The sequence below is a fragment of the Phocoena phocoena genome, chromosome 12 (genome assembly GCF_963924675.1).
Source record: "Phocoena phocoena chromosome 12, mPhoPho1.1, whole genome shotgun sequence".
Classification (NCBI taxonomy): Eukaryota; Metazoa; Chordata; class Mammalia; order Artiodactyla; family Phocoenidae; genus Phocoena; species Phocoena phocoena.
The window spans coordinates 48,298,981-48,326,561 of NC_089230.1; the positions used below are offsets into that span (position 1 = coordinate 48,298,981).

The 27,581-nt window shown below is 39.1% G+C and overlaps 1 protein-coding gene across 3 annotated transcripts; it reads right to left on the minus strand.

Annotated features, from left to right (window-relative positions):
- Positions 1 to 4,379: 4,379 nt before the first annotated feature.
- AMD1 (adenosylmethionine decarboxylase 1) lies at positions 4,380 to 27,581 on the minus strand. Of its 3 annotated transcripts, XM_065888801.1 has the most exons (9): positions 27,472 to 27,581; positions 11,795 to 11,881; positions 10,674 to 10,800; positions 8,739 to 8,841; positions 7,686 to 7,728; positions 7,443 to 7,587; positions 7,238 to 7,330; positions 7,002 to 7,157; positions 4,380 to 6,578 (listed from the first exon to the last, which is right to left on the minus strand). In XM_065888801.1, exons 1-9 carry the CDS (start codon positions 27,579 to 27,581, stop codon positions 6,438 to 6,440), a joined length of 1,005 nt encoding a protein of 334 aa, XP_065744873.1. In that variant the 3' UTR covers positions 4,380 to 6,437. The 3 variants fall into 3 exon arrangements, with proteins under 3 accessions (XP_065744873.1, XP_065744874.1, XP_065744875.1); XM_065888802.1 differs by lacking the exon at positions 11,795 to 11,881; XM_065888803.1 differs by lacking the exons at positions 7,686 to 7,728; positions 8,739 to 8,841; positions 10,674 to 10,800; positions 11,795 to 11,881.

Below are 27,581 nucleotides of genomic sequence, written 5' to 3' on the forward strand. Positions count from 1 at the left end.
CAAAAAAGATCTGCTTAGAAGGCTACATCCTTGCTTGTTACTTAGTATATTCCCACAGCTCTTAGCTCAAAGATGACCTTCCATTAAATCTTTCCTAACCTCCCTGGGTAAGAGGCTCTTGCAGCACGTCACTATCAGATCACTGTTTTGTTTTTAAATGCAGCAGGTTCTTATTAGTTATCTATTTTATACATATCAGTGTATACGTGTCAATCCCAATCTCCCAGTTCATCCCACCCCCCCCCATCCCGCTTTCCCCCCTTGGGTGTCCATACGTTTGTTCTCTACATCAGATCACCTTTTATAATCTACTTCCTCTACTAGAATGAGATCCTAGGAGGGACAGTGATTACGTCTTACTCACTTCTATATTCTCAGCATCTAGCACCATGTCCTGCATTTAATTCACACCCAGTATTTTTAACCGACTATTCATGTAGTTTTACCTAGTTAGTATAGTGAGCACAGTTCCTTTAAAATTTTAATGTACTTGCATAGACATTATGACCAGATTAACTGGGACCCTAATTTTTTTCCATCTAGGTTGTTTCTACAAGTGACTTCGTATATGGCTATCTACCTACATATTCCCTCAAGTTAAAAACGCACTGCCAGATCATCCTTCCTAGGAACTATTTTCCAGGGTACCATCATTGAATTGGTATGTATTTCCATAAAAGCTTCACCAGCATTAGATTTCATTATTTTTCCTTATTTTGCAGGCTTTTAATCCTTGCATAATATTGAGGGCTGGTTGGGGAAAATGTTGACTGGGAGATACCATGAGCCTGTGTGGAGCATCAGGGTAAAGGATATCACAGGGTTAATGAAGGCGGCCAACTTCCAGGGTTCAACTCAACCTTACTACTAAAATGCTAAAACTGAAGTCAGAAGAAGCAAATGTACTATCAAGGATGGGGAACGAATTCTTCAATTGTAAATAAAGTAGGTGAAATAACTGAATCCCCAAGTTTTAGGTAACTATAAAAGGGAGACTTATTTGGAAAAGGTTTAGCTGAGAGACTGCATAGTGATTAAGAAAATGAGCCAGTTTTGAATCTAGACATTTCTACTTGTGCAACCTTGGGCAAGTTACTTTAAACAGGACAGTTTGGGGGATGTTTCAGTCTTAAGTTTCCATTAACTAAATCCTCCTCCCCAAGGACAGGAATAGTATGTTATCAGAATAAAGGAGACAAACCATATGGTCATTTCAGTGGATGCAAAAAGTGGGCGAGGGGGGATGAGGGGGGAAGGAGTCTGCCAAAATTCAGTACCCATTCATGAGAAAAACAGAGCAAACTAAACAGAAGTAGACTATGTAAAAGGTATCCATCTAGGCATCTACATAAAACCAATAGCATTTTTTCTTATTTAATAAATATTTATTTAATACAAATACATTTTAAAAAATTTAATTGGAGTAAAATTGCTTTACAATGTTGTGTTAGTTTCTGCTGTACAATGAAGTGAATCAGCTATATGTATACCTATATCCCCTCACTCTTGGGCCTCCCTCCCACCTCCCCCCATCCCACCCATCTAAGGTTGTCACACAGCGCCACATGGAGCCGAGCTCCCTGTGCTATACAGCAGGTTCCCACTAGCTACCAATAGCATTCTTGATGGACTGCTCTTTTCTTCCTAAAGTTCGGATGAGCATGCCTTAACAGAAGACCAGGATAAGGCTGAGGCGAGGAGAGCCCCTAGGGAGCAAAATGCAAGGATGCACTCACTCCCAGATGCCCACTTGCATCACCCTGACACTACCTCCTTGAATTCTGCTCCCTAGGTTGTCTTCCCAACCTCATCTTAGTAGGCCTGCTCTTACCACTTATACTCAACATGTATTAGAGGTCCTAACAGGGCAATAGAGAAGAAAATAAAAATATTTTAAAACCAGTGAGCTTAAGCAAGGTCTCATGATACAAGAAAAAAAAATTTTTAATTGTGTAAGTTAGCAATTGGAAAAAAAAAATCCCATCGATAGGTTTTTAGCATCAAGAAACCTAAAATAGTTATGACATAATCAAAATCACACATTACACAAAATACTGCTGAGAAAAATTAAAGATGACAGATGGATTCAACTCAATGCTAATTAATCATAATGCCCATCAGGCTTTTAAAAAATAGAAATCAACAGGCTTACTTTAATATTTACATAGAAATACAAAGTACACGAAATAGTCAAAGCAATAAGTAGACCTACACTTACATGGTCAACCTAATTTATTAAAAGGCACCAAAGTAATTAAATGGAAAAAGCACAAATGGTGCTGGATTAACTGATCATATGGATAAAAATGAACCTCGATCCCTACCTTGTATCACTTAGAAAAATTTCAGATGGATCATAGATGTAAAAGCCAAAAATTATAAAGCTTTTACAGGAAAACATCACCATCACAATGTGGAGGAAGGCAGATTTATCCACAGAAAAGATCCATTAGAAAAGCTGATAAATTAAGACTTGAAATTAAGAACTTCTACTCATCAAAACTTAGAAAAATGAAGACAGACTAGAAGATATCTGCAAAATACTAGACCAAAAAATTGTATCCAAAATATATAAAAGTCCTGTATCTCATTAATAAAAAGCCAACCTAATTTTAAAATATACAAAACTTATTTTCATTCAAAGAATATAGTAAATGGCTAATTGACACAGAGCATGTTCATTAGAGAAATGTAGATTAATACAAGATACTATTACATACTCAGAAGCCACAATGCTTATATGCAAATGTTCATAGCAGCTTTATTCATATTTTCCCAAAATTGGAAACAAAATGTTCATTAACAGGAGAATAGCTAAACAAATTGTGGTACATTCATACAATGGAATACTACTCAGCAATAAAAAGAAATACATGGTTCAACCTCTCAAAACTTTATACTAATGAAAGCATTAAGTGATTCAATTTAGTTTCAGAGCTGGGGCGGGGAGGGAAACCCTAGTCTATGGTGAAAAAACATGGATAGTAGTTAAACTACCAACTAAAGTAGGGGTAGTGCTTTGTTGCTTAGGTCGGGGTATAAGGGAAACTTCCCTTGTCCTGATATGGCTGTGGGCTAAAAGTATCCATTTTCAAAATTGTAGTTAAGATTTGTGTATTTCAATTTTTAAATAAATCTTACCTAATAAGAGGTGTGCATAGCGGACAGATGAATGTACCAAAGCAGAACTGAGAACTATCGAAGCTAGGGTGTGAAGGTTCAATTTTTTAAAATATACACCCAATTAAGATGTTTAATTACAAATCTCAACCTATTTTTATGGGCTCCTAGCTCACATATCCAACAGCATATTGGACACCTCTTGACACTGCCAATGGTTTTCTTCCAAACTTAGTCACGTAACAGATCTCTCTGACCCTGCCTCAATTTCATCCTAGGTTTCTGGTTTCAACAACTCAGGAAAATGCTAGATTCCAAGTAGTCTGCAGAGGGTTCAGTTTGGGGTAAGAATTGACACTTATCATCTTGTAAAGGACTAATAAAGTAGACCCTAAGGAGCAAACATAAGTGGGAAGAAACCAGAAAAGTAAAACAAACTGATGGTGATCAACAGTGGACATGCTTGCAGTGAACTCAGTTATAAAGTCTCTGAAAATAGGAATGGGTGGATAGAATCCAAAGGACCAATACTTCTTCCATTATGACAAAAAGGGTAGATGAGAATGTCAAGTTTGAAGGTGGGTAGCCAGGAAATGGTGAGTTATCTGACTAGGACAATAAAAGCCTTTTATCTTTCATAGTGTGATATCACATTTACCATATTTTTCAGATTATGTCCCTGAATCTGATCAACACCAAGTGTCTGCCAAACTCAGTTACCTGTTCATGTAAAAGAATCTGGTGCTGTAAGTATTGCACACATATGTAACAACCTGCTTTTCTACGATCAACCCTTTTTAACTCAGATGATGAGATATGTACCCGCATGGCACAATGATCAAAAGCTTATAACTCTGTTCTAGTTAATAGAAATAACCATGAGTTAAACTCTGCCCCCACCCCACCATCAAGAGAGCCTATTTCATAATAAATGTTAGATTATTCCACCTTCAAACGTTTCACTTTTCTAGCTCCAAACTCTAGCATTCTTATTCTGACTACTTACACCCTTTCTACTCTTTGATATCCTGGTATATAGCCTGGATGATTTCCTTTGAGCTTCAGGTATGAAGCCACTAACAAAAAAATGTTTAAATCTGTTCTCCCAGGAGCTTAGAGATCTTATCTTTATGACAACTCCCATAAATCTTAAAAAATGATCATTAAATATTGATTTACTCAATTAATTATAAAAACTTTAGATGTCTAGTATTTGGTCATGTATACTATTTAAAAAAATACATCAACAGAAAACTTTCTGAATATCACTAGACAATGAATTAAGCAAACCTTTATTGAAGCTTAAATTGTGGTACAGAAATACATTTCAACTGATTTAAGTCCAACACCACGAAGAGAGAAATTATGGCACCAAAATTTTCCCTCCTCTATCATACACACTAGGATTAATTTAGATTACTATTCAATCTACAGTTTTTATTTTTCTAGGCTTTGTTCCATACAAATTTGTGCAGTTTCTCAACATTAAATAGAAATCTTAAATCTATTGGGCTGGGGCAGGGATCAGACCTCAAGCCAATAAGTGTTCATCAAATCTACTGGGACACTGTTCAAGAACAAAATCCACTTTGAGCATTGGTCCTCATAATAGCACCAAAACATTAGGTACTGTGCGCTAATTACAGAACCGGACTGATCCATTGATTGAAAGCTTCTTCAATGAAGCTCTGAATCAACATGTTTAAAAGTCAAAAGTGTTCCAACCACTTGATTTCAAACCAAGTAGAATTTATGTTTAGAAACACTAAAAAAAAAGTGTTTCATTTATAAGTACAGAAGGAACAAAAACATCACTGCATCAATCCAGAATGAATCAAAAATTGTTTGAGGACAAGAAGAAATACAAAATTGAGTCAACTTTGCTCTTTTCTCAGCTGCTTACATAAATGTCCGTATTAGCAAATACAGCTAAAAGATGCCAACTCTTTTAAGCCTGTATTTCTAGTCATTTCCCATTGACCATTTTGGAATTTTGTATGTTATGTTTTATGGATAGCACTCTGCTTCACTGTGTAGTATGTCTGAATAACCTGAACAGTTCTCATTCATCACTTGATGTTACTCCATGGAGAAAGAAATACCAGTAAGAGGAAGCGTCAGAACACTATCACATGCATCACAAAGTCACAGAACTTTTTAAGTCACAAAGATGGCAAAGACATCGATTCTGCTTTGAACGAAAGTTTATGGCATATCATTAATAGAAATTAGTGGAAATGGCTATGAAAATAAAAATTGAGGTGAATCATCTGAGCTGACTCAACTTGTTGAATCCAACACAACCTTTATCTTAAATCTCCTTGCTAACAAATTTAGTGATAATTATTCTATACTACTACTTAGCAAGTTAATAAAGACATGGTACCCATGAGAAGCTAATCTCATTTAATGGGGGGCACAGAATGGCATACAGTTCTGCCAATATTCCCTAGTATCAATCTACACCTTCTTCACTAATCAACACCAGCTTATTCCAAAAGAGCTCATGGTAACGAAAAATGCCAAACTCCCTTGACCTTAAAAGAAAATTAAGCCCAGGGTCCACCCCCAACCCTGTTCCCCCTCTGGGGTATAAGGTTAGTGTAAACCCACAGTGTAACAGTGTATTGCTTTATGGAGGGGGTGTGGTTGGGAGGGAGACACCATGGTGAGGAATGAATCAAAGTCACACAAGTATAGGAAGCAGTGAGATAGTAACGCACAAAATGGATAACTGCAGTCATTTTCGTAGAGGACTCGACTCGTGGAAGAAGAACTTTGATTGGTGCTGCAAAAACATCTGTATGAAGTAGAAATTCATTTCAATAACATTAGTAGAGAATATGTTCTAGAAAGTGGAGGTAACTGGATGCAAAATCCTGGTAGCAATTTAATAGAACAGTCCCAGATGGCTAGGCTGAGGCCAACACCTAATGAGGACGAAAGCCTTGTCTGTGGGGAATTTTGGATGATACCTGGAGAAATATTACACTGTGCATAAACCAAATTGAGTTGTTTTCACAAGTGTTGTAAAGTTTCATATAGTAAAAGGTTTTTTCTACATGCACTTCAATTTCACAGCAAGAGTGGCATAGGATACCTAAACACAGAAGAGAGCATTCATGCAAGATATCTAACTCCTTGATATAATAATGCATACAATTCAAAATGATTACACTATCATTACATCTAGGGCTTTCTGCAACTACAAGGTGGTGGTTATGGAAAGCATGGCCCTTGGTATCAATATCTAAAAAGCAGCCACCACCTTCTTCTATGTGTGTTCTCTTTTTGCGTTTCTTCTTCATTTTTCTTAATCAACTCTGCTGTTGTTGCTGCTTCTTAGCAAAACTGGTAAAAACAAAATTGTAATCATTGAACATAGCGCTCTGGCAATCAAGACGTTTAAAACCTTCAATCTTCTGGGGTGAAGAAAGCACTGTGCGACATTTAGAACTCTGGGGAAAAAAATTAAATTAACCATGAGTGCTTCCAATCTGCAGAAGTATTTTCAAACAAAGCAGTCATGCAATAAATATTTAAGGCTACTATTTTAGTCAAACTGTGGCACTGAAATATTTTAGCTGACTTCTTAGGGGTGGGATGAAGTGGGGCACCTTATGTCCCCTGGCACCCCCCACCCCAAGGTCTATCAACAGTGAAAATAGGACAAGAGGAGCCCATGAACTGGGTTAGATATAAAAACAAGGACCAACATAAGTCTAATGAAACACATAAAGCTTCTCATCTACCAAACACCTCAATTAGTAGTACCTCTGAATATCTGAATGATTAATGTGCCATCTCAGAATACATTTTATGACATGCTTCACTATCTTTATTTTCTGTAAGATTTTATTGTCGATAATAAAATACTTTACCTGATTTACAAACAGGGTGGTCACAAATTTTCCTGGCTTGAAGACTTCCACAACTTTCCTGATCAGGTCATCATAGGAGGTCTGACTTAAGTTTGTTTCAAAGCTAACATAAGAAAATTCTGGTTCTGGAGTGATGTGAATAGTCCAATAAGTTCCCTTTGAGAAATAGTTTTGTGTTAATAATGGAAAGGGCACACTTAAATATTTCAATTATTAAGCAAGATATTCTTACTTACATCCGATTTCATTCCATTCATTGAATACCCACAAGGATTGAACAGTGTGGCATCAATGACAGAACCTGGTATCAGGTCACGAATTCCACTCTCCTGGAAAAAAGCCCAAAAACTGAGTTAAAAACAAATCTGAAAAATAAATGGAGAATGAGTTTAAATATTTAGTCACCAAGCAGAATACAGAATTATTATTGAAAATGCTTACACGAGTGACATCCTTTGCAGTAACACCATCTTTCATGTAGAACTGGTCCATAACTGCTGGGTCAAGCTCACTCATCAGAATTTCCAGGGTTTGATCTGGCTGATTGATTACCCGACTCTCTGGGAAATCCAAAGTATACAAGTACCTACGTAAAAGTACAAAATAGTTTCTAACAATGACAACTCCAAGTTTAAAGTAAATCTTATGTAGAACAAAACTTCCATCAAATTAGGTCCAACATACCAACAATCAGAATTCATGCGTCCCATACAATATGCTGCTCCATCTGTTGAAGGAGAACATAAAATAAATTTAACAGATCCATTCGATAGCAAGTAGGCAGGATCCCCCTCACCTTTTAAGAAAAAACTTTACTGGCTGTCATTTAGAGATGCACTTCAGCTAGTGAGTCAGTCTAAATGGTGCTGAGAAAACTATGGTTTACTCTCCCCTAAAACTCCATCAGGAAATGGAATTTGGTCACCCATTTATCTATTCTCTCAAGTAAAAAGTTATTTTATGTAATATGTCCTCCTGTCCATAGTGTTTCAAAGCCTCATTAAACACAGTAAATTAATAGTTGGTAGATATTTAAACTAAATTATACTCAGCACTCTTATTTATATAAGTAGTACAATTTCATATTAGTAGATGAGGTAAGAACAGTAGGATAGAAATCTGATTTTCTTTTTAAATCATCCCTGTGGACAACTTTGTGCCATGTGACTAAAATCATCCAGGTTTTCAGCCTCCTTTAGGATATGAGGGTGTTAGATTAGATAAACTTTACTTCCCTGTCCTTGAAGCTCAAAAAGGAAGGTCTATAAATAAAGCTTAGCAAATGGATGGAAAAAATCTTGCCAATTTACTTGAAGTGACACTATGCTCTCACTAAGTTGACCATTTTTAAGCTAGGACAATTCCTATATAGAATGCTCGACAGAGTTTCTTAACATGGACCAGTGCCTTAGCCTGGGTCTATGAGGTGACTGGGCATTTTTCTGGATGAAGGGATTACAGCCTTCATAACCACTAAGTTAGATATAAATGAGGGCAACTGGCTAGATGAAGATGAGCTCTCCCTCTGGCAGGCGATCAATTCCTTGATTTTCCCCCCATCATTTCAACAATACTTACACAACATACTCCAAAAATTGTAATCAGCTACGTTGATATATTTATCTTAACTATATAATGTGCTGCATTTGACACATAGGTGCGCGCACACACACACACATTTGAGAGGATATATCTTCTAACTTTAAGAAAGCAGGATTCAATTCTATTAAAACTTACTTGGGAAAATTGCATTCAGAAACTCTATTTCTTCCTGGAAATTCCGGTGTGGGTACCCTTGGTGAGAAGGCTTCATGAAATTCTTACGAGAATAAAAGAAGCTCTATAAAAAGACAGACAGATAACTTCATACACTGAATTCTATCACCTTTCCGAAACCAATCAACTATTTTCTACATATACATATCAAAATCAAAACTATATCCATAAATATTTTCCCCAATGACAACTAACATAGTGTTTTTCCTGTAATATGCTTAATAGATGTATAAGTACTTTGCTGGCTGACAAACAAAAGCAAAGGCCACTATGTCAAAGAGCAAGGTTTCAGACCAATACCCATGGGTTAGTGTTATACAGAGCAACTTTGTTTTTCAGCTGTGAATAGAGTCTAAATAGAACATTAACCATGTAGATTGTGTCACTGAATTTCTAGAAACTAAAAAATGCCCAACTACTAATGATGGGTCATAACAACTGTAGAGACAAGGTACAATATTTATTTCTAGAGCAGAAGTTTCTTTCTTTGTTTTTTTCTGTGCCATATCACGTGGCATGTGGGATCTTAGTTCCCCGACCAGGGAATTGAACCTGGAACCTTGACAGTATGAGCACGGAGTCCTATCTACTTGATGGCCAGGGAATTCCCTAGAGCAGGAGTTTTCTTTCTTTTTTTTAAAAAATTAATTTATTTTGTTTTATTTAGTTTTTTGGCTGTGTTGGGTCTTCGTTGCTGTGCGTGGGCTTTCTCTAGCTGTGGCGAGCGGGGGCTACTCTTCATTGCGGTGCGCAGGCTTCTCATTGTGGTGACTTCTCTTGTTGCAGAGCATGGGCTCTAGAGCGCAGGCTCAGTAGTTGTGGCGCACGGGCTTAGGTGTTCCACGGCATGTGGGATCCTCCTGGACCAGGGGTCGAACCTGTGTCCCCTGCATTGGCAGGCGGATTCTTAACCACTGTGCCACCAGGGGAGCCCTAGAGCAGGAGTTTCTAATACGAGTTTTTTTTTGTTTTTTTTTTTTTTAAATTTAATTTTGGCTGCGTGCGGGCTTTCTCTAGTTGCAGCAAGTGGGGGCTACTCTTCATTGCGGTGCACGGGCTTCTCATTGCGGTGGCTTTTCTTATTGCGGAGCACAGGCTCTAGGCACTCGGGCTTCAGTAGTTGCAGCACATGGGCTCACTAGTTGTGGCTCACAGGCTCTAGAGTGCAGGCCCAGTAGTTGTGGCACATGGGCTTAGTTGCTCCGTGGCATGTGGGATCCTCCTGGACCAGGGCTTGAACCTGTGTCCCCTGCATTGGCAGGTGGATTCTTAACCACTGCGCCACCAGAGAGTCCCTAATCTGAGCTTTATAACAGGCATGTAAGCAAAAATTTTGTGGCAGAACATGTGTATATTTAGTTTCAAAAGAGTCACTGATCCAAAAATTAAGAACATATTGCTAAATTTAGATTTTCTTAAAAGGGTCAATAATTAACAAAAACTGTTTTAGGTCCTAATGACAGCTATCCTTGCCATAGTTAATTATTAAAATCCAACATTTGCTTATCAGAACAATTATACCCTAAGTATAAATTCTGATAGCATTCAAGAATTAACCGACTGTTGCTCTTTAACATAATCAATTCTTTATTATGAAGACTGGATGATTTTTCTTGCTTTTCTTTTTCTTAGTTTCTCTACCATTCATAGTAATAATATTAAGGAATTAACTACTGAAAGTGTCTGGTTTTCTTTTCTCCCATTTGAGTTTTATCCCAACTCATTCTCTGGTTCCTCCATATTTTTTGCTATTAATGAGCAACAGGCACTCTTTCTCCCCATGTTGTGAACGTCCTTACCCATTAAAACTGAACAAATATATTTACCAGGCACATCACCGAATCCTAACATTTACGCCCCACCCCACAAAAGGATAAATGATTTTTGATTACTTACTTGAATTGAGTCAAACCCACTGTAATCCCTAGCAAGTTTCAACAGGGGAACCAGTGCTTTCAGCAAGAGGGTGGTACCACATGTCTTCAAAATGAAACGTCTCTTGGAGACAAACATGCTACTCTCACTGCAGTTTAAAAAAAAGTCACAATATTATAACAATGTTTATGTACTACTGAGATGTTTAATCTAGTATTGCACTGTCATTTACAATGTAAATTTTTGGCTAATAATTTTAAATGTTAAGATCTCAAGGAGGCAAATAATGTACTATAGTATTCTTCCTCTTCTATTATATAAAAATCAGTGTAATGTGATAGGACCCCACAGAAACAGAACTTAAATTAGGTATAAAGCATATTAGCTCATTACACAAACTCTCTTTTAGTAGTCAACTTTCCTCCTCACCTAACCTAACCTAACCTAGGACACTAAATTCATACTTTACCTCATTTTGAATTGCCCACTCTCGTGTATTTCTGTAACCATCTCATTACTTTTCATTAGATAATAAGCTCTATGAGGAAAGGAATGTTTGTTTTTACTCACCATTATATCCCTAGGGCCTGGCACATAATAATCATTTGATAAACATCTGTACATGCCAAGCACAAGCTTCGTAAAAAGCAGGCACCATGTTCAATACAATAGCCCCAAGGCCCATTATAGTATTATTATAAGAATTCAATATAGTATCTTTGTACCTATAAAAAGGTTGCATGGCTTTCTTCTCTTACATACAGCAATCCTATTTGTATGATGAAGCTAATTTTCACTTTGCCTGAAGTTCTGAGAGAGAGGCATATACTAAAAAGGAAGACCTGTATCAGGGACTGTGGGCAAAGGAACAGTGCCATTCTACCCTCCCCTCCTTCACAGACATTTCCTGCTAACCTCAAGGAGGTAGTAAAGATGGCAACCATCTTGAAGAGCTATTAGGTAAGACTTCAAAAACCTACTGCCTAGGGACATCGGAAGTAAACATTTTATTTTACATCATATTTTAAAAAATAAGATGAAAACAATTATAGAACTAAGATCCAGAAAAATGATTTGCTATTCCATGTAAAGTATGATTCAGACTGAAATTGGTTAGCCAACACTTGTTTTACAGGACTTACCTGAGTACATAAGCTTCCTGCTTGTCAGTTTTTGTCACACTTATGATTGAACATTGCACATCCTTCAAAAGTATGTCCCACTCGGATCTATTATTTAACCAAAAAGAGGATGATTAATTCATAACAGTACTCTCATAAAAATTACAAAGGTCTCAAAGGTTTCCAATGATTTAAGACCACATTTTATATTTGTTGTCACATTCTTGTTCCAGCTTCTCTTATGAATACCAACATTTAGTTTTGTTTCAAAATAATTTATATTGGGGCTTCCCTGGTGGCGCAGTGGCTGAGAGTCCGCCTGCTGATGCAGGGGACACAGGTTCATGCCCCGGTCCGGGAAGATCCCACATGCCGCGGAGCGGCTACGCCCGTGAGCCATGGCCGCTGAGCCTGCGCATCCGGAGCCTGTGCTCCGCAATGGGACAGGCCACAACAGTGAGAGGCCGGCGTACCGCAAAAAAAAAAAAAAAAAAAAATTGACATATCCACCAAATAAGATGGATACATTTTGCTATAGCATGTAAAAAACAAAAAAGCAAACCAAAACCCAGGAAATTATACTACGTATTTGCAATTTATTAAGAAAAAGACAAATGGACAAAATAATGTAAATAGGCCATGTACAGAGGAAATACCAAAGGCCAATAAACCAAGGGAAAACATTACCTTTCACTAAGTGATTAAAGAAATACAAGTTAAAATGAGATACTTTTTTCCCCTATCAAATTCTGATTGTTTTTTGTAGGGGGGATGCACCACACAGCATGTGGGATCTTAGTTCTCCGACCAGGGATCAAACCTGCGCCTCCTGCATTGGTAGTGCAGATTCTTAACCACTGGACTGCCAGGGAAGTCCCTCAAATTCTGATTTTTAACCTTACTATATGAATTACAATTTAAAAGCATATTTCCTTCACCAATTAGATTGGCAAAGAGATTTAAGTTTGACAGCAAAAGTAAGCTGGTACTCTCACACAGTTTTGATACTATTTTCTGCTATCAAATTGGCAGCTAATCACAATGCCCAGTGCTGTTTAAAGGTCTAGAAGCATTGTCAAAAAAAACCAAAAAATGCCTTTGGCTGACAATTCAATAGTACAAGCATACCCATAAGATCTTGGGAATACTGTTACACTCTAATGGGATGACAAAACGCCCATTTCAACAAAGCTGAAATGCAGTAAGGCAGTAGACAGCAAAAAGGAGGTCATGCGCTAGTCTTAATCTACCCGATTGAGACCTAAGGTAGTGCTTCCTCTTCAGTGTGCCCACTATAAACAGAAAGTTAACATAAAATATTCCCACAGGACAGCTTAAAATAACCAGATTAAAGGCTAGAAATATGTTTTAAGCCTCTTAATATTTGGCAACTCATTCTTGTATACCCAAGAAAATGGCACATTAAAGTTTTCTTTTCCAGTTAAGACCTTGTGAGAGAAATCCTCAACAGCACAGCCAGCACAGAAATAGGTATGCTTATTCTTTTGTATTAAAGGCAAACATAATACCAATCAATCCTGCTAGAATTTTGTGCCTGTTTCATCATTTTTCTAAAAGAATGTTATTGGCCCAATGGGCTATTGGATGACCAGCCACAAGGCAGTAGTAATTCCTCCCACTGGTAGATTAAATTGAACATTACTCAGACCCATCTTAAAACTTAAATGATTTAGCCTTGCTAATGATTAATTATAAAGCCTATTTGCCCATAACTTTATCAAGCAACTTTTTTTTTTACGAAGCAACTTTTAAAAAGAGCTAACAATTACTCTTTTTAAGAGGTGCTAATGATTGTTTATATAAAGAAGAAAATACGTATTAGACTTGGCCATGTTTTTGCAGTTTGTTTCAAATTTTAAAAATGGTTCAATTTGTTTAGGGAAGGAAAAACAGTTGCAATTAAGACCCAGTTCTGAGTTAACACAAATTTATAGATTGTCTTAGGTACTGAAGTAGTAGCTTTCAGTTTCATATTTCTAAGACTCAAAGGTCACTAAATGTGCAAACAACATTCCAGAACCCACAGTATTTCAATTCCACAAAGAATATGCCTTCATGCAAAAAGAAATAACCAGAACTAAAGGAAAACATGAGGCTCTTATTGAAGCTATTGCTTTTCTGCTTTGTGACATTTCTTACAATTACCCCTGGGCTTGGTTTAATAAAACCTACCTCACATGACTGATAATAAATTACATAATGCATACAAAATTTACCTACTAGATAGTAAGAATTCAAATACTGAATATGAAGGTAAATAATAAAAATACCCACTATAAACATTAGAAGCATTTAAGTAAAATTCTGGAGCACAGGGATCTCTTTAGAGATCTAATTCAGATCTTCCAATAATGCTGCTGGCTGATGTCATTACCTACTGACTTCCCACTAGAATTAAGCACTCCTGCAAATATTCTCTTCTATCCACGGGACATAACATAAATAGTGAATAGAACTGAAAAGCAGTGATTAAAGTTAACTACCCTCCCCCAGTTTTATTCAGATATAGTTGACATACAGCACTGTGTACGTTTCAGGTGCCCATCATCATAGTGATTTCACTTATGTATACTGCAAAATGACTACTGCAATAAGTTTAGTTAGCTTTCATCACCTCACATAAATACAATTTTTAAAAAAGGCATTAAAGGAAAAAATTTTTTTCGGTGTGATGAGAACTCAGGGTTTATTCTCTTAACATTTTCTTCACATATCATACAGCAGTGTTAACTATAGGATGTTAAGACTTTTAAACGTGTTCTGTGGCTGAGCTAGATATAGTATAACAAGAACTTTTCCTCGCTTGTATAGGTTTTTTTCCTGGACTTGCTTTACACTTATCCAAATTTATCCTCAGATGTTCCCCCAAATGTCTCCTCTTTCAACGTTTCTTTTAAGTGGTTCTTGGCCAAGAATAGGGTGCTAAGACTTAGCTAGTCAGAAGTTCTATGCTTGTTTAGTGGACCTCTCTCTATCTAGGCTGTTTCACTTGGGAACTCCGTGTTTTTTTGCTGTTGTTCTTTCCTGGGTAGGTCAGATTACCCAAATATTCGGTTCTCTTGCCTGGAGCATATTAAGATTTCTGGTAGGTAAAAGAGCTGATAAAGGGCTAGGGATCTCACACTCAGTATAAACTTTTTATTCTGTTTTCAGTGTAGTGACTCTACCCCTCAACTGTACCTGCTTCCCTTACTTCAGAAAGATCCTGTTTTACTCTCTCCAAAGAGTAAACTATTATCTAATCTTCAGATCTCCTGGGATCCCCCCTTCTCATCTGACACATTATATGATAAAGACACAACGAGGGACTTCCCTGGTAGCGCAGTGGTTAAGAATCTGCCTGCCAACACAGGGGACATGGGTTTGAGCCCTGCCGGTAAGATCCCACATGCCGCAGAGCAACTAAGCCTGTGCGCCACAACTAATGAAGCCCTCGTGCCTAGAGCCTGTGCTCTGCAACAAGAGAAGCCACCGCAATGAGAAGCCCGCGCACTGCAATGAAGAGTAGCCCCGCAGCTCGTTGCAATTAGAGAAAGCCCGCGGGCAGCAACAAAGACCCAACGTAGCCACCCCCACACAAAAGACAATGAGAAGAATAATTAAAGCAAATAAAGTGTACATTGACAAACATATAGATAACTAATTCACCCAAATCAAGCCACCTGAGAGTGAACTAGAACCTTATAATTATGCTGAGACAACAGGTGCAAACTTTGACTGTTCTGGATACTGCTGAATGGATTTCACTCTACCTAGAACCTCTGTCCCCACCTCCCTTCCTCCAGCTCAAGCCACCCCACTACCCCCACCAGATCAAGTCTGCCATTAAAATGTTTTAAAACTCAGAAGGCTTACCTAAGTGCTTTAGTTGTGTGGCTATTTGGGTATTCATGTTAATCCCACCAGAATCATTCCAGGTAGTTAGGGATTGAATGTGTAATTTACTGTTTCCATCCTCAGTGCCTAGCCCAGTTCACAGCAGGTCCTAAAATATTTATTGCATCTGGCAATAATTTTGATTAGATCTTATAAACTTACTAAAAAATAAAAGAGCCTTAAATTAAAAAAATCTAAACTGCTACATGATCCCATTCAGTTTTTTAAATTTGTCACCATAATAATTCAGGTATTTAGAGGGTGAGTTCTTAAAAAGAAAAAATAAAAGATTCATTTAACAGAATTATTCTGTTAATGAGCTACACATATATCTTCCACTTGAAATGCTATCTTAACCTGCATAAATGAAGTTTAGTCATTTCACTGTCCAGTATCTTAGCTGTTATAGAACCCATTCATTATAATGAACCTAGACATGGACTATTTTCTCTGCATCACACTCCTCTTTCTGTGAATCTGACATAAAATGTTAAAACTTTTGGTTTGTCCCACCAGGATCTGTTCATTTTCAGTCTCAATATTTTCTCTGTTGTTCACACTGGGCAATTCCTACTGATCTGTTTTCAAGTTCACTCACTCTCTGTCATCTCCATTCTACTAAATAAAGCCCATTCAGTAAACTTTTTATTCCAGTAGTTATTTTTTAGTTCCATCTTCTATTTCTCTGCTAAGACTTCTAAGTGTTCTCCTTACTTCTTATAGAATGGTTATGATAGATGCTTTTAAATTTTGATCTGCATCACCTAGAGGCTGGAGTCTATTGATTGTCTTCCTTTGAAAGAATTTCCTGGTCATTTATTTGTATGTCGAGTAATTTATGATCGCATCCTGGACATCACACTGTATGATTTTACATCTCCTTTAAATCCTATGGAGCATGCTGATTTTAAAGAACTGTGTTAGGGGACTTCCCTGGTGATGCAGTGGTTAAGAATCCGCCTGCCAATGCCTGCCAATGCAGGGGACATAGGTTTGATCCCTGGTCCGGGAAGATCCCACATGCCATGGAGCAACTAAGCCCATGAACCACAACTACTGAGCCTGCGCTCTAGAGCCCGCGAGCCACAACCACTTAAGCCCGTGCGCCTAGTCCATGCTCTGTAACAAGAGAAGCCACCAATGAGAAGCCCGTGCACCACATCAAGGACCCAACGCAGCCAAAAAAAAAAAAAATTGTGCTAGCAAACAGTTGAAATGGTTAAGTTCAGTCTTGTTCTCATCCAACTTCTATGGGTTATGTTACGATTTCAGAGTTATGAAAGCCATTGCTATGGAATTCTGAGCTGTCCTGCATATGTGCCACCCAGTGGCCAATCTGTCAGTTTTCAAAGCCTTTGATACACTGTTTAGGGTCAGATCCACACATGAGCAGCTAAGGAGTGTTCATATAAATCATTAAGGGATCACCTTCTTCACCTCTTTCTCTCCATAATCTCCACAACAACTTCTGGCTCAAGGGGGGGAGGTTTGGTGGGGGGACTGGGGTGGTAGTGAAGATGGCCTGCTTCTTGGTCCTCTGGCTAGAAAGCCAATTTAGTTTCCCCACTCTGCAGCAGTCTGCTACAGGACTGCCTGAGCGGTGGCAGGAAAGAACAGAAAAAAAGCAAAGCAATACGAAAATAAAAAAGGGATTTTCCCCACTCTCTCTAACCCAAAGGGGCCCCCCTTCCCTTCCTTCTTTGCATTCCAGAACAAGACCTCTCTCAGAGCTCAGTTTGTGTGCAGTTCCAGGTTTCTGGCAGCTTTTGAGACCACCCCAGGAGATACCAGAGAAAAAAAGAAACAAACTCCCGACTATTTCAGTGATATTTTGAGTTTTGGCTTCCTTCTACAATTCACCTAACATTTACTTTTCAGAGTTCTCAGATAGCTGCTCCATGCATTCTGTCCAGGTTTTTTAGTTGCATTTAGTGAGAATAGAGTGTGCTTATTCCATCTTGATGGAACAAGAATGCTCTTGCACTCATTCATCACTGTTAATTCTACAACCAAACTCTTCCTCACCTAATGGAAACCTTCAAGTAGGATTTTTCAAAGTCACAGTATGATAGGAATTGCTTTAAAACACCCTAAGCCAAACACAGTTGAACAGTCTATCAACCAAGTGATTATAAAAACACAATCTTAGGAGCACTGTTGGCTCAAAAAAATAATAAATCAAAGGACAGGAAAGATGCAACAGAGATACAGAATTGAAGAAGTTAATACAATGCCATACATGAACACAAAGAGGAAGGAGAAAACCAAACAGCTGAGAATTTCAGCAAATTATTAATATCACATTTCTGAGGGAAAAATAAGCCTCCTTATGTAAATAAAGCTTTTTTTGGATCCTAGCCACACCCAGATCATGATAAATATCCCAAATAGTATGCTCTTTACAAATGACAGTACATGGATTGACTGATCTTAGTCACTATGCCAGAAAAGTAAAACATTAATGGCATGCCATATTTTATAAGTTTTCTTAAAGAGTCTGTGGTCTAATAAAAATAGAACAAACTGGGGTGTTAACACAGTAAGAGAGGCAATTAAAATGACAAGAGACTTCTATGTCATCTGATTCAATAACACTTGTAATGGCTAACTGACTTTTTTTTTTTTTGGCCATACCACATGGCTTGTGGGATCTTAGTTCCCCGACCAGGGATTGAACTGGGCAACCACAGTGAAAGCTTCTAGTCCCAACCACTGGACCGCTAGGCAATTCCCCTGGCTACACTCTTTAATGTAAAAATTTAAGAAGTAAACACCTCAGGTCAAATGACCTTTAACAAAAGTACAAGACTAATTGGGCAAAGAGTCTCTTGAGCAAATGGTGTTGAGAAAACTGGATCTGCACACAAAAGAATGAAATTAGATACTTACCTTACACCATATAACTCAAAATGGACTTAAACACCTAAATTAACAGACTTCCCTGGTGGTCCAGTGGCTAAGACTCCTCGCTCCCAATGCAGGGGGTTCGATCCCAGGTCAGGGAACTAGATCCCACACGCCACAACTAAGAGTTCGCATGCTGCTGCAACTAAAGATCCGACATACCGCAGTGAAGATCCCCCGTGCCGCAACTAAGACCCAGTGCAGCCAAATAAATAAATATTATATATATATATATTAATGTTAAACACCTAAATTAAGACACAAAACACCTATAAGAAAACATAGGGAAAAACTTTAGGACATTGGATTTGGCAAAGCTTTCTTGGATGTTACACAAAAAGCACAGGCAACAAAAGCAAAAATAGGCATATGGATCTACATAAAACTTAACTTTTATGTATCATAGGAAAACACTCAATAGAGTGAAAAAGCAGAATTGGAAAAATATCATACATCTTATAAGAGATTAATATCCAGAATAAACAAAGAACTCCAACAACAAAAACAAATAACCCAATTTAAAAGTAGGCAAAGACTTAAAAAGACAATTCTCCAAGATATACAAATGGCCCACAAGCATGTAAAAAGATGCTCAACACCACTATTCATAAGAGAAACGCCAATCACATTCTTGATACCACCTCACACCCATTAGGATGTCTGCTATTTAAAAGGAAAAACGAAAGAACAAGTGTTGGCAAGAATGTGGAGAAATTTTAACACTTATGCACTGTTGGTGAAAATGTAAAATGGTGCAGCCATTATGGAAAACAGTATGGACATTCCTCAAAAATTTAAAAATAGAATTTACCACATGATCCAGCAATTCTACTTCTGGGTATATACACAAATAATACAAAACAGGATCTGGAAGAAATATTTGCACATCCATGTTCACTGTTACTCACAATTGTCAAGAGAAGGAGGCAACCCAAATGTCCATCAAGGGATTAATGGATAAAGACAAAGTGGTATAATACATAAAATGGATTATGTGGTCTTAAAGGAAATCCTATCACATGCTTCAACGTGGATGAATCTAAGAATTTTATGCTAAGTGAAATACACCAGTCACAAAAGGATGAATACTGTAGGTTTCCACTTGAATGAGGTAATCAATACATTCATATGAAGTATCTAAAGTAGTCAAAATCATAAAGAAAGGTGATTGCTAAGGGCTGGGGGAAGAGGGGAGGGGAAATTAGTGTTTAATGGGTAGTTTGTTTTGCAAAATGAAAAGTTCTACAGATCTGCTGCACAACGAAGTAAACACACACACCGAATACTGCTTAATTGTACACTTTGTTAGACTTTTAAAACATCAATTAAAAGAAGTAAATGATGGAGGGAACAAAATGCTGCAAGCAGGTGGAAGAAACCCTTTAGAGCAGAGTTTCATTTCACTCTTATCACTTAGATTCTACCCATAGATACTGTAGGTCAGATACTCTGCAGATGGTGCCTCGAAACCTACATTTACTTAAAAGGGCTCCATGTGATTAGATTCCTCTAATGGTTTTCTTCCTTTAAGCAAAAATCACTGGTTTCAGGACTATCAAGTAATTTACCCAAAAAGCCACCCAACTGAACTATTTGAAGCTTCCCTGAACTGTGACCTTAGCTATTAACTTGACCTATCTGTTTCAGAGACTCTCCTTATCACATTACATTCAGGCCTCAACACCATACCCAAAGTAGTAGTACTAGTAATAGTAGTCTGACTCAAACCTATCCTAGAACATGAGATTATTCTTTAGCAACGTCTAGACTGACCAGAATTTAATTCAGATTATCCAGAGAAATAAGCTTTTATCTTTTGTTCAAAGAAATCAACCCAGAATGCACTGTTAATTATAATGAGAGTACTAAATCCGCCATCTCAAACTTTACCTAAAAGTTAAATGAGTATAATTACTGCTACTTTCATTTTATTATTACTTTCAATGTGTACCTCTCAAAGAAAGGTGGTTTAACTTTTTTTTTTTTTTTTTTTGCCGTACGCGGGCCTCTCACTGCTGTGGCCTCTCCCGTTGCGGAGCACGCTCTGGACGCGCAGGCTCAGCGGCCATGGCTCATGGGCCCAGCCGCTCCGTGGCATGTGGGATCCTCTCGGACCCGGGCACGAACCCGTGTCCCCTGCATCGGCAGGTGGACTCTCAACCACTGCGCCACCAGGGAAGCCCAGAAAGGTGGTTTAAAGATAACAGTTCAAACTTTTCTGAAACTGCTGTGAGGAGTTAATGAGAAGCTTAACTCAATAAGAAGCTTTTCACTCCGCAACATTTACGCTAAAAGGTTTCTTGGCAATGGGTTGTAAATTCCTTAAATGTAAATTATTGATATTGAAATATGGTGCAGTCATTTAGTCAAGTAAGGCATGAGTTCTGGGAAAGTTAATGCTGAGGTGTAATTTACTATTTTTGCAACTGCCCCCAGTCCTTTACTGAAGATTTTATTTTAGCTTACAAATTTGAGTGAAGGAAAGAAAGAAGAGCAGAACATGCCACTAGTCCTAAATGTCTTTTCCAATATTAAAATTATAGATGGTAGTTTTCATCTAACCTTCCCACGATTAGTAACACGTCTAACACCTCTAACCTTCCCACAATTAGTAAAATATTCTCTTCACCTCCATCCACTACAATTTCCCATGTGAACCTACCTCATTACTAAGAATATGTATAGCTCAGGTCTGAGATGAATTCTAAAGCAAAAAGGAAAGCCAATTTTAGAGTCCTGAAAGATCAGATTAAACTATCTTTCCTCACCAAAATTTCTTCTTTTCTAACATACTTCCTCCCCATAGCTGCCATTTCTTATAAAAAGGCTTTTGCTTGGTCCAGGATTTTAGTCCGGCAATTCTAAGACATTATGGAAATAGACATAAATGGTCTATTTCTATTCAACATCATTTGAAATCTGAAAAATTCAGTAGAGAAAACTGCAGGTTAAACCTAATATACTACTCCCTCTTTTTATATTTCAACTTTAATTACTGTGTGAAATAAGTCAGTTTTAGAACACATCATCTATTCCTTATTCATTTGGATGTCTGGACTACTGCTTTTCTCCAACGTATTGTTAACCAGTATTATTTAACCCAAGCATACCAGAAAAGATTTTCTTTCTTAAAAAAATAAAACAAAATCTATATAATGTGCCCCTTTTGTCTCCCTTGAGAAATCAGTAAAAAAAAAAAAAGATTCTCAGTATTATGTCATTTGTTCAGATTACACTGAAGGTAAATGCTACAATTCTACTAAATGGCCTACAGGAGAGTGGGAAATGTTTAACAGAAAGTGGGTTCCAGGGAATTAACTCCCTGGCAGTCCAGTGGTTAGGACTACACTCTCTCACTGCCAATGGCACGGGTTCCATCCCTGGTTGGGGAACTAAGAACCCACAAGCTGCGCAGTGCTGCCACCCCCCCCCCCCCCCGCCACAAAAAAAGAAAGAGAGTGGGTTGCAGCTTGACTTGGAGTTAAAGCTTGGAAAGATGGGCCAACTTTGCTTCATGTGCTTTCTATTCCCTCATACCATATTAAAAAATCAATTCCAGATGGATTGCAGATCTAAATATGAAAAGTAAAACAAAGTTTAGAGGGAAAAAATAACATCTTCGTTACCTCAGGATGAGCAAAGGTATCTTAAATAGGATACAAAACCACTAACCATTAAAGGTGAAAACACTGATAAATGGGACTACATTAAAATTATGAACTTTTGTTTCTAAAGCTATCATTAATAAAATGAAAAAGGAAACCAGAGTGTATAAAATATCTGTAATACACATACTGGACAGATAATTCATCCATAATATATAAAGAACTCCTGCAAACTGAAAAATCATCCCAAAAGAAAAACAGGCTGACTTGAACAAGCATTTCACAAAAGATAGCCAAATGGTGAATAGATATGAAAGGATGCTCAACTCCATTAGTCTGAAGGGAAATACATAGACCACTATATACCCACAATAATAACTAAAATTAAAAAAACAATACAAGTGTTGGATGAAGATATGGAGCAACCAGCACCCTTATGCTGACTATATGCACACCCTATGACTTAGCAATTCCATTCTTAGGTATGTGTATATTTAACAGGAAAGCATACATATTGCTCACTAAAAGACACACTAGTGTTCATAGCCATATATTTGTATTAGCAAACTGGAAATCACTCAAATACCCATGTTAACAATAGATTTGATAAACTGTGGCATATAGACACAAAATACAACATTGAGAATGAACTAAAAAACCTCAAACATAATGCTGACCAAAAGGAGGCATAATGTATACTAAATGACTATGTTATATATAAAATGGGGAAAACTAATCTATGGTGTGTTAGAAATCAGGATAGTGGTTCCCTTAGATGGAGAGGGGAATAGGTTATAATTGGAAGGAGGTACGGGGGATTTCTGGCTAGTTACATTCCTCAGATTTGAGCGCTGGTTACATGAATGTGATCAATTTGTGAAAATCAGAGATGTACTTATGAGTATTTATTTATTTAGGCTGTGCCGGGTCTCAGTTGCGGCACTTGGCATCTTCATGCGGGGTCTTTTCGCTGCAGTTCCCCAACCAGGGACTGAACTTGGGCCTTCTGCATTGGGAGCATGGACTCTTACCCACTGGACCACCAGAGAAGCCCATGATTCTCTTAACTTTTGTGTTATGCTTCAACAAAAAGCTCAAAAAACCCAAAATATCTGTATTCAGAAGATATGCTGTTTTACTATTAGTCAGATTTTTCAAATCATATTGTTTTATTTTGGCAGATTACCACTTTCTCCAGCTCTGCTGGAATATTTCCTTCAAAATGGCCCTACGGTTTTTTTTTCTCTTGGTTGATGTCTGTGGAATAATTTTCATGTCACAAATTCTTCAAACCCCACACTGCTTCCAACTAAGTATTTTTTTGGATCCTTATACCTGATGATAGCAGAATCTTTTCTATAAAACTATTTCAGCAGCTTTTCAAATTCTCCAAATTCATATTCATCGTTGTTACTGTACAAAGAATTTGGGGACATATAGTACTCTAAACTTCAAATTCATTTGAATCTTTTCATTTACATTAAATCTACAAGATTCTTGACATACATGTATACCTGGGAAACTATTACAAAACACTGACCGCATGCATCACCCCTAAAAGGTCCCTCATGCCTCTCCGTAATCCACCCTTCCCCCTTAACTCCATCCTCAGGCAACCACTGATCTGCCTGTCAGATTCTTGGAATTTTCTGGTTTTATAGACATGAAATCTTACAGTATAGTACTTCTTGTGAGGCTTATTATTTTTTCTCCAGCACAATTATTTGTTGCATGTATCAATAACAGTTCATCTCTTTTTTTTATTACTGAGTAGTATTCTATCGTATGAATAATCATAATTTGTTTATTTATTTGCTTGTTAATAGAGACGTGTTTCCAGTTTGGGGGCTATTGAAAAATAAAGCTGTTATGAATACATTCATGTAAAAGTCTTTGTATGGACACATTTCCTGTTCACTTGGACAGATGCATGAGTGGACTAGACTGGCTGGATCATATGACAGATGCATTAACTTATTAAGAAACTGCCAAACCATTTTCCAAAGTGGATATACTGTTTTCCATTCCCATCTGCAGTGCGTGAAAATTCTGATTCCTTCACAGCTTGTCAGGGGTCTGATATCAAAATTATACAAACCCCAAAAGGAACTGTGATGTGTATTCCCTTTCTGTTAACTATTAGAATGTATGAAGAAGGTTGGAATTATTTCTTCCTTGAATGTTAGAACACTCCAGTATAACCATCTGGGCCTAGATTTATATTCATGGGATGATTAATGATTAATTCAATTCAGGCAATGGTAATAGGACTATTAAGATTTTCTGTTTCTTCTTGCATCAGTGTGGAAAAGTATTTTTCTAGGAATTTCCCCATAATATCCTTGTTATCTTTTAATCGATAGTGATGCCCTCTTAGGACATCTTAACCCTTTCCATAACCTTAAGTTTTATGTTTTATAAACAGTGTAGTTAAGTTGTTAACTTTATTCCAGTCTGTTAGTTAATGTCTTTTGACTATGACTTTTGTCTATTTGCATTTTGGCAGTATTACTGAGGTTGGAGATGTGAGGTTAAGGACAAGGAAGGATTTTCTGGCTTCCAAACTTTTATATCATTAAAAAAAGAACAAAGCTACTAAAGACTGATTATTCTGTGGAAGAATTAAGGTTTAACTGCATTAAGCAATCCAAAACTCACCATCTCCTCTACTTGAATAAAAATATGTCAACTTGGTAGAGCACCCTTTAATGTTAAGTATCTGATATACTTTCTCCTCCAGCCTGGTTTGCTTAAAGAAAGGAAAAGAAAAAAAGATTCTGTCCTTAAGGGCAAAGAATCAAATATAAAGATGTTAACACTTATGGTTACAATTTGTCAGTCAGTTTTTAAGTACTATATATGTATTAACCCACTTAATCCTCACAATTACCCTATGAGGTAGGTACCATTATTTTCTCCATTTTAGAGACATGGAAATATCAAACAGCTAGCTATTAGATGATATTTGAATTCAAATCTAGACATGCCATAGGTCATGCACGAACCATCTCATTATGCATTACTCTTCTGGATGACTGATAACTCCTCTGTGGTCTCTGGGGCCTGCACCCCACCTCCTCGGAGACCAGAAGCCAGTGATTTTCTCTGGCCAGGCCATTGGTTTTAGGTGATGTATCAAGCATGTATTGTTTTTCAGGTACTTTTTTTTAAACCTCTGAATAAATAACCTAACCAGTTGATCTCTGCCTGAGAGGTCACTGAAAAATGTTCCTCGAAGGTTACCAACGGACATCTCTGTTAAATCCAATAGATGTTTCAACAGCTGAAATGTGCTAAACTCTCACAACAGTGACGTAACAAATTTTACGTGTCTACAAAACGTATGGTACTAAATCACGAATTCAACAAAACTGAACATCCTGTCCTTGAAGGTATAACTTTTGCCATCATTTTAAGATCCACACTGAAGCAGTAAAACAATTTCAGCTGATTAAAGTACAAAAGCGGTTCTCAAACATTTAAAGAAAGCAAGTTGCCCATTTATAAGCCTTTCTCCTCCTTGATTCAGGGAACTCTTAACCAAAAAAGCGCAAGCTTAAATTCTGGCATTTTTGCCCAAGAACTCGGGGAGGAAACACTCCCTTCCCTTTATTAAGAACGCGTGCTTACAAATAAAGCTTCAACCCATTTAAAGAGCCAGAGCAGAAAATTTTGTTATTCATTTTATATAAGACTGTTCTTACTCATTAGTTCTTCCTGACAACATTTTCTAGATAATCCCATCACAATCGTTTTACCAAAGGCGTATTACCAACACCAGGGAGCTTTCCCATCTGTGAAATGGAGGAAATACTAAGCTTCCCCATATTTTGTAAGTAACTGCTTCCTATAAACATAAAGGGCTTAGAGTAAAGGGATATATTAAGACATTTTTAAGTGTCGCACAAAGCTTGAAAAATGAAACCGGTCACACTTTAGCTAACGCGATGCTCTTCTACAGGAGATTCCTTCAACATAGATCGCCTTAAAGTCCCGGCAGCACGTGTCCGCCTGGATTCCCTTCTCCAGTTGCTTTTTGTCAGAGAAGGCGGCGAGCGCAGCCAACATTCCTGAAACGCCCATTGGCCCACACCCCGGGGCCAGGCTCCCGGTCGGGCCAACGAGCTCATTGGTCGTCGCCTCTCAATGAAGCGGCCGCGCCGGCTCCGCCGCCGCCGCACGGCCACTCTAGCTAGCTGCACTTGTGCGCGGAGAAGCCTAGAAAGCCAAGGGGTGCTTAGCGAGCCCAGCCGGGGGGAGCCGGCCCAGCCACCCCAGGGGTCGCCTGCGCCCTCGTCTGCGATTGGATCAAGGCCACTACAAGACCTCTCCTTTTCTGCGCGATCGCCCAGCTCTCTCGCGTGACTGCCCGGGGTGGGAGGCTGGGGCCCCAGATTCCTTTGCTGGATTAGGCATTAAAGGTATTATGTCCGAGCTCGGACGGGCCTCTAGCCCGTGAATATAGGCAAGCGTCACTTTACCCCGCACCTCGCCCGGACCCCGCCGACTCGGTAACAGGTTACACAACCCAAGGTCAAGAGAGTCGGGAGCAAGCCTCGGTGGGCTCCCTGGGCCGCCCCGAAAAGGCTTTGGTGCAGAGCACGTTAGGGCGGCGGTGGGGCCCAGCCACTGCGACACAGCTGCTCCCGCCCAATCCCCGCCGCCCGGGCGCCACATGCTGCCAGCGCCGACCGCGGGCGGGAGGCCTGCTCGTCAGCCCCTCGGCCCGGCCCCGGGTGGGCCCCCTCCTCCCGCAGCACGCGGAGAGAACGAGTCGGACTCCTGTCCCGCTCCCTCCCTCCTCCATTCCCGAGGCAGACACGCCCGAATTAGCGCCTGACTAAGCCCGCCGAGCCACACCTGCTGGGAGGGAGCCCGCGCGGCCCCCACCCCCGGGCACCTCACCCGGGGCCCCGAACCGCCAACTCCCGCGGAGGGGGAGGTAAGTTTGGGAGGCGAGGGCCGCCAAACCACCCCAAGCGTCGCCGCCCGCTGCCCCGCACGGGGGACGTTACCTGAGCACGCGGCGGCGCCGGCCTTTTCCCCTCCCCCCGGGCAGCGCCCGGCCCTACAACGGTGGCGGGAGAAGCCGGCTCGGGCCGCGCGTGGACCTGGCCGCTCCCGATAGCGCCGGGGCCGCCCTCCACGGCCGCCCAAACGACCCCCGCCCGCGAACCTGCCCTCACCTGAAGGCTGCGGGAAGCCAGCCCCCGCCCCCCAGCCTGGGGCTGGTGCCTCCCAGGCGGCGACAGCCCCCAGACCCGACTGTGGGCGAGAGCCCCGAGCACCCACCTTGGGATGGTGCGAAGATCCCCAGATCCTTGGTTTGCGTCGGGTTGCTGCCTGGAGAACCAAACCTCCAGCAGCTTCTCGGTCCCTTCGAAAAAATGTGCAGCTTCCAT